A 12632-nucleotide genomic window follows, 5' to 3' on the forward strand; every position below is an offset into this window, starting at 1 on the left:
CTTTCAAACATAACTGTTTCTTAAATTAGGGACTGCATTTACCTGGATATCTCAAGGCCTTTTTCCATCACATTTTTTATCACTCTCTTTCTTCCTTCACTATATATTTATTTGTCCTTTTGAAAGCATTTTTTTTTTCTTGAGTTGAAGTGGAAGCATATTTGCAAAGGGATACTTGGTACATATTCGTTGATACTATAAATATTAACTGCTACTATGACCATAATGAAAAAAGTCGCAGATTGGATTTGTTATTGCATTTTGAACTCTTTCTTTTTTTTTTTTTTAGAGTATAATTGCTTTACAATGTTGTGTTAGTTTCTGCTGTACAGTGAAGTGAGTCAGCTATATGTATACCTATATCCCTTCCCTCTTGGACCTCCCTCCCACCCCCCAATCCCACTCATCTAGGTCGTCACGGAGCACCGAGCTGAATTCCCTGTGCTACACAGCAGGTTCCCCCTAGCTATCCATTTTATACATGGCAGTGTATCTACGTCAAACCCAATCTCCCTATTCGACCCACCCTCTCCTTCCCCCACTGTGTCCACATGTCCGTTCTCTACATCTGTATCTCTATTCCTGCCCTACAAATAGGTTTATCTGTACGATTTTTCTAGATTCCACATATATGCGTTAATATACGATATTTGTTTTTCTCTTTATGGCTTACTTCACTCTGTATGACAAACTCTAGCACCATCCACATCTCTACAAATGACCCACTTTCCTTTTTATGGCTGAGTAATATTCCATTCTATATATGTGCCACATCTTCTTTATGCATTCATCTGTTGATGGACATTTAGGTTGTTTCCATGTCCTGGCTATTGTAAATAGTGCTGCAATGAACATTGGGGTACATGTGTCCTTTTGAATTATGGTTTTCTCAGGGTATATGCCCAGTAGTTAGTGGGATTGCTGGGTTGTATGGTAGTTCTATTTTTAGGTTTTTGAGGAACCTCCATACTTTTCTCCATAGTGGCTGTATCAATCTACATTCCCAACAACAGTGCAAGAGGGTTCCCTTTTCTCCACACCCTCTCCAGCATTTATTGTTTGTAGATTTTTTGATGGTAGCCATTCTGATCGGTGTGAGGTGATACCTCATTGCAGTTTTGATTTGCATTTCTCTAATGATTAGTGATGTTGAGCATCTTTTCATGTGCCTCTTGGCCATCTGTATGTCTTCTTTGGTGAAATGTCTATTTAGATCTTCCGCCCATTTTTTAATTGGGTTGTTTGGTTTTTTGATGTTGAGCTCCATGAGCTGTTTGTATATTTTGGAAATTAATCCTTTGTCAGTTGCTTCTTTTTTCAGTGACTCATTTATATTAAAGTTTTGTTTATTTCTTACTGAAAGGAAGAAGATTTCTCTCCCCACGTCAGCTATACTCTGCCTCTGGCTTCGGCACCTTCCCAGCCTTGAAAATACAGTGCTGCATCTTTTTGAAAAGCTTATCTCCAGTGACAGAAATTTTCTGAGGAGGATCGAATGCTTTATGAAAGATTCATCGCTGGTATGTGCTGGTTTTTGATGAGGAGAAAATCCTTAAAGACGATGCTGGGTATCATTTCTTTTAGTCAGCACAAGCAGAAAAAAATGTAAACTTAAGAGTGATTGGCACCTTTTAAAATAATCATCTATCTACATTTTATTTTTGAAATGCCTAATGTAGGGGGCTTTTCTGCATACTTAGAGCATGTATTAAAAATAAGGTGAGGGAATTCCTTGGTGGTCCAGTGGTTAGGACTTGGTGCTTTCACAGCTGTGGCCCCAGGTTCAATCCCTGGTCGGGGAACTAAGATCCCACCAGCCCACAAGCTGAGTGGCATGGGCAAAAAAAAAAAGGCAAGCTTCGAGATTTACTTGATCATTGCACCTTATATTGCATATTCACAAGAATTGACCTGACATTTGGACAACAAATTTTTTAAAACAGTATTTCTCATTTCCATATGAAAAGTTAAGTTTTAAAAAGTGAGGATTTTATGAACAATAGGAGGAATCAATTAACAAAGAAAAGCATTCAAAAAATAAACTTTTAACCCTTCACTAGAGGAAAAATAAAATACTTAAAAGATACAAAACAAAACCCCAGAAAAATGGTTAAAACAACAAAAACAACTGAGAATTCTGTCAGTTTTCTTTTGGTGTCAGCCTGCCAGCCTTGAACCCTCTCTCCATTCAGGGGCTGCCCAGTCTCCCCTCTACTCAGAACTTCTCAGGCCTGGGAAGTCGGGCGCTCAGTGGGCCAAATGGGCCCCATTGCCTAATCCGGTGTCAGGGGCCCAGGCCCTCCGGCAGTCCTCGGAACCGACCAATGGGGATGCTTTCCCTCTGTGGGAGGCAGCTCTGGAATTTATGTGCATTTTTGTAAGAACAGGAATAAAGACCAACACACTCTGAAAAAAACAATTAAAAAACTACAGGAGGTGTCATGCTTCTGGGGCCTCTTACAGGAACCTCAGTGGGCTCTAACATGTTTTCTCATTAGCTTTTGTAACCTAGGGGAGATATGGGGCAGAGATTTGCTTCCTATTGTACAGATGGAGAAACTTAGCTTGAGGGAGATGGTGAACCGTCAAATCTTATGTTGGTGTTCAGGAAACTGGGCGGAGGAGAGTGCGTGCCTCCCTGCTGAGCTGAGGCGTGTTGGGCAGGGGGTGAGTCTCTGCATAGAGTGCGCTAAGGTTGGCTGAGTTTGCTCAGCCCCCCCTCCGACACTTTCTATTTGTTTAATTCACTTAGAACTTCCTGGTTTTTTTCTTTCTCTTTTAAATTGGAGGCTGTGTAAGAGAATCATAATTGAATCTGCTGCCTTCTTACAATATCCCAGTTCTCTTTTTAGGTCCTGATCAGTCCCTACCAGCTCACGTGTGTGACCATGGCCGTGCTTGCCTTCTCTCTATTTCCTGGGCTCCCCTTTGCCTTCCCATTCTGGGGCCTCCCAGGTGACCATGGATAGTGTTGTAGTCACCAGCAGCCAAGATGCTTTCATCTGCAAGTTAGCTGGCACAAATTGAACCCAACTGATTTAGAAGTTTATAGTGTTTGATAGAAAAAAAGAAAAGAAGATAGGTATAAAGACTGAGAGAGCCCAAAGAGAGTTACTTTTAGGAAAATTCTCCTTGACCTCATCATTCAAAAGAGTTGCATATTATGGTGAAAAATAAGAAGGCACTTTATATAAAAATAATTATAATAAAATTCAATATAAACAAAGGCTTTTAGAAGCCTCTGGCAGCCCATTCAAAACATTACCTTTATTATCAGGTAAATCTATTTCTAACTTAAATATACATGCTATAATTTAATTTTCTCTGGTCCTTTTTCAGTGGCAAAATATAGTAACTGAGCTCTTTTCTTGCTTTCAAGGTTCTCATTAAATTTCCTTTAAGTCTTCTCCCTATAGAAAAATTCCAGTTTCATCGACTTCTCTAAGTTGGTTTGATTCAGCAACCTTGTGATTCTTCTCTGAGCCTCTTTGCGTCCTTTTCCCTGTGGCCCTAGGGCCTGAGCAGCACTTCAGTAAACACAGGATACTGTGTATGAGAGAGAGAGCAGGTGCTCCCATTAAACACCGCATTGTATAACCTTCGGTCTCCAATTTACAGTGTAAAATGATTTCCCCCAAACAGTTTTGAAGTCAGTTGATTTACCAAAAGCATTTATCAGGATCATGTGTGTAGACATTCAGAGCTTCCATTATGGTTAAAGGGGGGATTCCAGAGGGTGTTATTTGGTTTAATTTATTGTGGCATTGGCAGGATGTAACCCCTCTGTGCCTTATGGTTCAAGGAGGTAATTATAATACAGAGCTGCAAGTCCTTGATTGGCGTGGGCTGCTCTCCTCAGGCATACTGGGCCAAAAAACCAGGCAGGCTGGAATAAGCCTGTGACGTGACTGAGTGATTGGAAGGGTAACCTGAAGAACCTGCTTCCTAATTGCATCATCTGATTCATTTATCATAGCACAATATCTTGGTGCAGTGACAGGACCGTGCATAAGTATCAGAGAGATCTTGAAGACTCAGCTAACACAGGACTGTTGTACTTTCCTCCAGAAGAAACTCGATGCCTATTACATTAGAGCTGGATTCTGAGAGTAATTAAAGTGTGATGGTCTACATAACTTGTATTTTATATGGAGCACTGTTAATTATGTTTCCGTCTCTTGGGACTATCCAGAATTAGCCCTAGAAATTCTATAGTTACCAAGATGTTGCAAAAACAAAAGATAAAAGTGTAGTACAGGTTGTACAAAGTGAAATAATCTCCCCAAATGTTGTTTGGCCTCTCAAGGACGCGAGGCGTGGTATTTTCCATTAAGACTATGAATAATAAGGCACTAACCTAATAATCACCTGAATTCTAAGTGCATGTATATGTGTTTTGTTTTGTTTTGTTTGCGGTACACGGGCCTCTCACTGTTGTGGCCTCTCCCGTTGTGGAGCACAGGCTCTGGACACGCAGGCTCTGCGGCCGTGGCTCACGGGCCCAGCAGCTCCGCGGCATGTGGGATCCTCCTGGACCAGGGCACGAACCCGTGTCCCCTGCATCGGCAGGCGGACTCCCAACCACTGTGCCACCAGGGAAGCCCCATGTATATGTTTTTGACTTCTAAAATAAAAGTAAGTTTTCAAAACCTGTTTACTTTTGAGGCTCACCCTTTGGCTCTCGTGGGCTGGACCTCCCCCAAGTACATGCCCACCTGCCACATTTGGTGCTCCTAAATAAACCAAGGTATTAACCTCAGTTTGTCATCTACTGAGCAGACTGACACTTTTCAAAAGCAGATGGTCTTGTATGTCCCTTGACAGAACAGGCAATGGAAGACCTAATCCGTAGCTTCAGACCTGACCTTAAAAACTGATGTCACCAAAAGCAGTGAAAGCCACTTGCTAATTATTCAGCTTTCTTGGCACTGTTTGGTTTCCCAAGGCTGGCCCCAAATCAGAAGGATGTTATGTTTTGCAGTTACAATTCTGTTTGTGGAGCCCAGAATGCTATTGTTTATATTCCACATTTGAATGAAAAGTGCTGGCTGGGTGGCACTGTGCTTGGCTGCCCTGCTGCATGCCAGGGCCAGGATATACCCTGGTTCCCATGCCCTCCCATCTGATCCTTCGCTGGCTGGCCCCTCCAGCGGGATCTAGAGATTTGCCCACGAAAGAGTGAGGGGGTGGGGCGGGGGGGGTGGTTTTGTTAATTCAGATTTTAAATCAGGAAACACTCCTAGTATTCTCTTCATAGCGCCCTTAAAATTAGTTCATTATCTTGTCAAGTATACCTCAATAAAGATAGGGTGAAAAACTAGTTCTTGATCTAATAAGAGCTTAAGAATAATAAACATGCAGATACCTCAGTGTCCTGCTTGACCTCCCTCATATGAGATAAGATGGCTTCTTTTTTTTTTTTTCATTCTCCAGATAGCAATCATAGCCACTTCCAAAAGAAAAAGAAACTTCTTTTACACAAAATTCCAAACACAGCTGCCCTTTAATAAAAAATTATACTGAAGAATTAACTCCACATCCTGGATGATGTCAGTTTTCTCTGTTTGAATAACTTCTTACTAATGTTCTAGGGTTTTCTTTTCCTGTTTTCTCATTAGCAGTCTTTTAAGCATTTCTTTTTTGAGCTCTTTAATGTGATGCATGTAATTTAACAAAAGCTGAGGTAGATAATTTAGCAGTGATCGAATAGAAAAGAGTGGAGGTGGTTTCTTTTTGTAGCTAAGAGGTAAAAAAAAAAAAAAAAATCTCAGACAGTAATTGCACTTTCCAGCATCGACCTCAGGGGGGCACCAGATCACCCAGCATTGTCTGTAAAGAAAGAGGCCTAGATCTCACGTTCTGTTTTCACTGCTGGGGATGCAGGACTTGGCAGCCAGTCAGGGATGAAGGGAGAGAAACAAACAAACAAAAAAACCAAAAAGAGAAAACAAAACAGGGCAGTAGTTGACCTGGGAGGTCACTGCCACTCAGAGGCTGAGCCAAGAAGCAGCAGGGGGCTGAAGAGCTATCTTCCCCGCTCAGGCTACACAAACCAACAGGATAGAGGCCACTGGGCGAGGCTAGAAGAGGAACTTCAGATTTGGGGGATTTTGCTCTGCTTCCAGAGCTGGCATCCCTGTGTCTTAACCCTCTCAGAGAGCACGGATAAATTTAAAATACAAAAGTACATTTGGTACTTGTTAATTTTTTTTTTAAGCCCAGAAATGACAGATTTATCACTAATTAAACAATAATTGCATTATGGAGTACTGAAAAAAAATTGCTTGTAGTATAAACAACATCTGGTAAAGATTAAAAAGAAAGAATCATTTTTCCAAGCTCAAATTTGTTGAAAGAAATGTGAATGTTTTGAAACAAAACAGATCTTAAAATGCAAAAGGGATATTTACCGTCTTAAGTTTGGTATTTGAAAGAAACGAAGAAAATGGCATAATAAAAGAAAATACATGTTTATAAAGGTCCCTTATTTTACATGGCAGGTGAAGATTTTTTATATAAGTAGATTTTTTTTAAACCAAATTGTTTTTGAACTCAGTAAAGGAGTTTTTTGAAATGAAACTTATGAAGAGTCTTTTTTTTAAAGAAGAGTGTTATTTCTTGATGAATAGTCACCTTTTAACTTATATATTAAGACAAGGGCTCCTCCCTGTCAAGGGTTTGGAAGAGTCAGCTACACAGTGGGACGTGATTGCCGGCTGTCGCATAAACTGGAGGAAAAGCGTCTCATCAGCAATTAATTAAAAACAAAAAACTCCATTCCAGAGTGAACTATATAAAACTACATAAAAATAGATTATGAAAGAGAAGCTATCCCAGGCTTACTGAACTTCAGTTTATCTCTCACCTGAAATTTCTCTCTTTATTTTTTTAGGAAAAATATCTATGAAGGGTGATCAATGTAGATGGCTTGAGAATTTCTTTTTTCTGTGTCTTCACTGCCTTTTTGTTTTTTATGAGAGGCATTCACTTTTCTCTGTGAATTACCTCAAATCATAGTATAATTTCCCTTTCTGGTTTGTATTCTTTTTCATCCCTTTACCCATACTCTTTCTTTCTCACACACACAAATAATCAAAAAATGATAGAAAAAAGGAAAGATTCCTTCCTGAGAATTTTGTTCTTCCATGTTCTTGGGCCTTTTTCAAGTGGCAGGTGGCTTGTAATAATCATTGATGAACCGGGATGAAAACAGGTTAGACACTAAGGACAGAGAGCAAGCACTGATGTTATCTGTACAGTTCACTGCACAGAATGACAAGCTGGCCTCTCCCGCACCTCTGCCTACAATGCAGGCCTAGAGAACGCGGCCGCCGCGCACTTCTCTATGTTGCTTAGTCTTCCCTTGTTTTTTCGAGGGATGGGAAGGGGCTGTCCTTCTGGGCAGAGAGGAGATGAGCAACGCAGTTCTGGGTAGCTGTGGCAGAGGTAAGGGGATGAGCACCCCAGAACAATCTGGTCCATAAGAAAAGGAAACCAGAGTCTGGAGCTCACCGTCATCGTCTTCCAGTCATCCTCTGACGTTTAGTGAAAGAATTGGGGGCAGCGTGAGGGGAGAGAAGAAGGGCATATCTCCTGTTATTGATGGCCTCCTAGTAACATAGTTTCCCTAGACTTGAAATAATCTGTACACGGAAATCGTTAGACCATATGGAGAAGAGAAGAGCTTGAGAAGGAACAGATTTTGGTAGGATGGAGAAAAACAGGCAAACAGATGGAACCCAAGAAAGGTTTTCTTTTCTGTCCTCATTTTCAAGAAAGGTTTTCTTTTCTGTCTTCATTTTAACAGGAAAGATAATTGCCTGGATTGTGGGGCTTCGGAGCTAGGGTGTGGAGCTCTGGGTTGCAGAGTGACCTGTTGTGTTCATGTTAGGGTCCCGTTTTAAAAATAAAACAGGATACAGAGGGGTTAAATGTTTGCCTCTTCCCTCACATGGATGCTGTAAAGATTTAGGGGGGGAATTTATGGCTTCCAGAGGAGCATAAATTAAGACTTTAATTCTATTTAGAGGATTCCCTTGATAAGAAAAGCGGCTTACGTTTGCTTTTGTGATTTGATGTCACTGGGACACATGCCTGGCCTGTGAGCACTCCGGGCTTCATGAGGGGACTCACTGACCTTGAAATTATGTGCTTGGGAAGTGTGAAGAGTGTCTTTTTTTTTTTTTCGCGGTACGCGGGCCTCTCACTGTTGTGGCCTCTCCCGTTGCGGAGCACAGGCTCCGGACGCGCAGGCTCAGCGGCCATGGCTCACGGGCCCAGCCGCTCCACGGCATGTGGGATCTTCCCGGACCGGGCACGAACCCATGTCCCCTGCATCGGCAGGCGGACTCGCAACCACTGCGCCACCAGGGAAGCCCGAAGAGTGTCATTTTTAAAACCATCCATAAAGGCTGCAGATGAGAAAGCTGTTCACAACTCTGGAGTGGCGAGGGAGACTGGTTTTTAAATCAAAATCTCTGCCATTGCTGTTTCAAGCCTGGTCACCTCCAGGAGGTTCCCCTGCCTCCTAACATCTTATCTGTTTTAAAAGCTAAAACAGGTTGTAGAAGCAGGTTGAGAGCAACCAAAGGTCTGAAATATTTGGACAGAAAGAAATCTAAAAGGAGAGTCCATTGGCATGGAGAGAACAGGAAGATTCCACACAGTCTTCAGATATTTAAAACATTTGATTGAGCTGTTTTGCTAGAAAACACTGCATAAAAGAAGAGCATGTCCAAGCTCTTGTCCTCTTTCAACAAACTGAGTTAGAGCTTTCTTGCTTTCCCCCTTGCTTTTCACGGTAGCCCTGTTCTGCATGTTGGATCAGCCTTTTCTTTGCCATTTGGAAATCCCTGTAATCAGTATTGAATGATTTTCTACTAGCATCAAATTTATAGAGTGGTTCTGGAGTAGTTAAACCATTTAGAACAAAGGGAACGGTTCTATTTTACCATTTTCAATTTTAGTCTTATTTTCTATCAATGCATTTTTAGGCTCTATGTGTCACATGACAGTGTTGTTTAGTCTTAAACACACATTGTCTATATATAAGACTTTGAAAAATCGTTCTGGCAAATTTGATGAATCACATTTCTTCAAGACAGTACAGTTTGCTTTACCCTTCTTTTTTTTTAATTAATTTATTTTATTTTTTGACTGCGTTGGGTCTTCGTTGCTGTGCACGGGCTTTCTCTAGTTGCGGTGAGCGGGCACTACTCTTCGTTGCAGTGCGTGGACTTCTCATTGCGGTGGCTTCTATTGTTGTGGAGCACGGGCTCTAGGCACGCGGGCTTCAGTAGTTGTGGTGCACAGGCTCAGTAGTTGTGGTGTGCAGACTCTAGCATGCAGGCTCAGTAGTTGTAGCCCATGGGCTTAGTTGCTCCATGGCATGTGGGATCTTCCTGGACCAGGGCTCAAACACGTGTCCCCTGCATTGGCAGGCAGATTCTTAACCACTGTGCCACCAGGGAAGCCCTGCTTTTCCCTTCTTGTTTGATTTTTCCATTATGAATACATAGAAACTTCCATGATATTTTCTGGGCATATATCCAGTGACCTTTTAATAACTGTTATTATTTACAGTGAGGCTGAAAAGCAGAGAGATTAACTGACTTGTCTGAAATCAAAGCCAAAAAATATTCTGCCTCTCTTCTGTTGGACCTGCCTTTCTTCTGCCTCTCTTCAGTTTGAATTCTGCCAAATCACTCTGAGTATATAATGAATTTATCTATAAAAAACTTTAGTTGGTTTCTTTTAGATAAAAATGGACATCAGTGAAGGATTAGGGAGTATGGATTACTCATAAAATAGAGATCTATAACTTACAAATCGCAAATATCTCTTCAAATAAAAGGAATTATCTCATCATTTTGACAAGTGACAATGCTCTCTTGCCTGGAGCCTTCTGTAACAGCCTGTAATGGCGGTGTTTGAACACTAGATGGCGCACATTCAATGTTACAACAGCGCAGAACAGGGTGGAAGAGAGTCTATGGAGATGGGCATCATTCTTTCTTCAGCTTGGTCTAGAAAACTTAAGAGAAAACGCATCTCCTTTTTTCTGTTTTTATAGTTGAGGGGGTATGAAAAAATGTTTCCCAAAGCTAGTCATATCAAGCTCAGTGTGACTCAGAGAAATTCCCTATAGAGCCAATTCACTAACCTTTGGATGCTACTGTAAAATATCTTAGAACCCAAATGGCATCTTCCTCTGGCTTAATGTCATGCTTTGAGCTCTGGCCAAAAAGATATGGAATCTGGGTCAGGCCCACTGAAGGCCCACCCAGGCCACAGTAGGTCGGCTTCTGCAGATTTATACAATCAAAACCTGTCATAAAAATACTCGTGGAATAAATTAGATTGCTTTCATCATTCAAGATCATGGTATCTTTATTCTTTTTTCATCTGAAGTAATTTAAGCTGCTAAATTCATAGTGCACTAAGATGTAATATTATTTAGTCTGGCATGGTAGTGGCCACTGCTTTCCTCAATAATAATTCTAAATTATGCACTCATTTCCTAATAAGCAGGAATGAAAAGATAGCCGGCCCAGATTCGACCTTGAGGCACTTTTAAGTCATGTGAGGAGGTCAGACACACAGGGCACATTATGTAAAACTAGCAACACAGGTAGGCTCTGTGTCTTCATTACAGCATGCCGGTAGAAGGTATATTTTAATGTTCCATGATACTTAATGACTCTTTTTTCTGTATCATATGGGCTTATTGTTGAAAATGTGGAACGTACAGAGTATAAAGAAGAAATAAAGGTTGTACATAATCCCCTTGCCCCAAGAGAACTACTGTTTGTATTTGTATGTAGGGCCTTTGCTATGAACTGGTTCTTGTTTTTTCCTAACTCACAGGAATGTACCCATTTTCTAGACACCAGCAGTTCTAGACAACTCATTTGCCTGATAAGAGCAAGTCATTATTGATGAAATGCTTCTGATATTTTACTTTCTCATGGTCTTTTCCTTACAGCCTGCAGCTGCCTGCCATCCTGCCATATTCAGAGTTGTTGATGAAATGTTCAGGTCAGTATTGTGCTGTTTCTGCTAGTAAATTGGTCTAAATATGTTCAGCTTCCAAATGCGAATAAAAAACTCTGTGGTAGTCTCTGGCTGTACCACGGGGGAATTAGTTTCTGCTTCCATCCCCTCCTGCTGAGCTTTCTGGTAAAACCCAAATGTCAATGTATATTTAAAAGCCAGTGCCTAAAAATTAAGATAACTATCTTTTTTTAACCTTTTAAAATTCTAATAATAATGGTAGAAAAGCAAAATTACATTAGATTTACATCATTCAATATTCATGTAGAATTTTTCTCAACTCAAAATAAAGCGTAGTAGTGTTCTTCCTTCACCACATGAGGGCTGACCAATCTTTTTAAAGGATTTGAAAGCTAAGGAAAACCAAGAATAATAAATAAATGATGCCATTCTTAACAGAGCTCTTCTGAAAGGCAGAATCAACTATGCATGTTATCTTACAGCACACTAATTTTTATTCTGCAAATACCAGAACTTCTTGGTAAAGGCACTGGATTTACAATGATGAAAGATGAGGGGACCCCTGGACATTAGGTTGGGTTATGGCTGACAGTGGGGGGCCGGACTTGCCCACCCCGGGAGGGTTTCAAGCCTCTTTCCTGGGTGCTGGTACAACCAGGGTATCTACTCTGTTTATCCCATCCCCCTCACACTCAGCAAACAGAGGCCCCATGGCAGACAGCAGACACTGGGGAAAAGAATTTTTACAATAGCAAGTAATCCAGCACTTGGGTTGGTCTTGAAACATACCAACTTTAAGCTAAATGAGTACAGAAATAAGTCAGAATGCTGTTTTTAGTTTAAAGCTAGCAAAGTTTCAGTTGATTTTTTTTGTTATTGTTTAAACAAACATAAAGAAAAGTTAGTTGTATGAAAATGCATAGAAAACAAACCAGGAATATGCAGATTCTTCCACCACTTTGCTGGGTGGATTTGACTGAGCTATTTTAACCCCGGGGGCACCTCTTTCTCCACTTGCAAAAGCAAAAGTTCTGTGGATGTTGCATTTCTGGGCATACAGTACGCAAATATTTGTAAAGAGCATTCCAGGCCCATGTGGAAGGGATATGAAGTGCTTAATAATTTAAAAAACAAGAAAGGGAGCTCTGCATGTTTGCAATTTTAAAGAAAATCTTTAGAAAAGGGATTTCACGCAAGGACTGAAAACTGATGAGTTGAGATACTGTTGAAGCTTATGGCACAAAAAAATGTTTCCATTTTTCCCTTTTACATGTTCAGGTTCACGTGTTTGCCAGGTTAATCACTGAATGTGTTGTGATCTGGCTTTGCATTGTTCAGGTACGCACTCCTGGAAACTGACGGAGCCCTAGAAGTACTAGCCACTATCCAAGTGTTTACACGATGCTTTGTAGAAGCTCTGGAAAAAGAAAACAAGCAGGTTCGTTATATTGCAGATATTATTCATTCCCCCAAAGAAAAAGAAGCTGTTAAGAGTATTTGATTGATCACCAGAAGGGAGCACTTTATTTTCAGTGATTTTGATAGGCTGTTTTGTTCAAGAAGAAAACTTCCAAATGAAAACCCCAGCAAAGGTAAAACCATTTTAATTGAAAGTAAAT

At 40.8% G+C, this 12632-nt stretch overlaps 1 protein-coding gene across 5 annotated transcripts in view; it reads left to right on the forward strand.

Annotated features, from left to right (window-relative positions):
- Nucleotides 1–12632, forward strand: part of FANCC (FA complementation group C) — a 287705-nt gene that overhangs the window by 248482 nt on the left and 26591 nt on the right. For all 5 annotated transcript variants that reach the window (XM_082621594.1, XM_082621597.1, XM_082621595.1 and 2 more), the window contains 3 exons: nucleotides 1364–1520; nucleotides 10985–11037; nucleotides 12352–12451. In XM_082621594.1, coding sequence (XP_082477720.1) covers nucleotides 1364–1520; nucleotides 10985–11037; nucleotides 12352–12451 — 310 coding nt within the window. The remainder of the gene's footprint in view (nucleotides 1–1363; nucleotides 1521–10984; nucleotides 11038–12351; nucleotides 12452–12632) is intronic.

Source organism: Mesoplodon mirus (assembly GCF_964341445.2).
Source record: "Mesoplodon mirus genome assembly, chromosome: 1".
NCBI lineage: Eukaryota > Metazoa > Chordata > Mammalia > Artiodactyla > Ziphiidae > Mesoplodon > Mesoplodon mirus.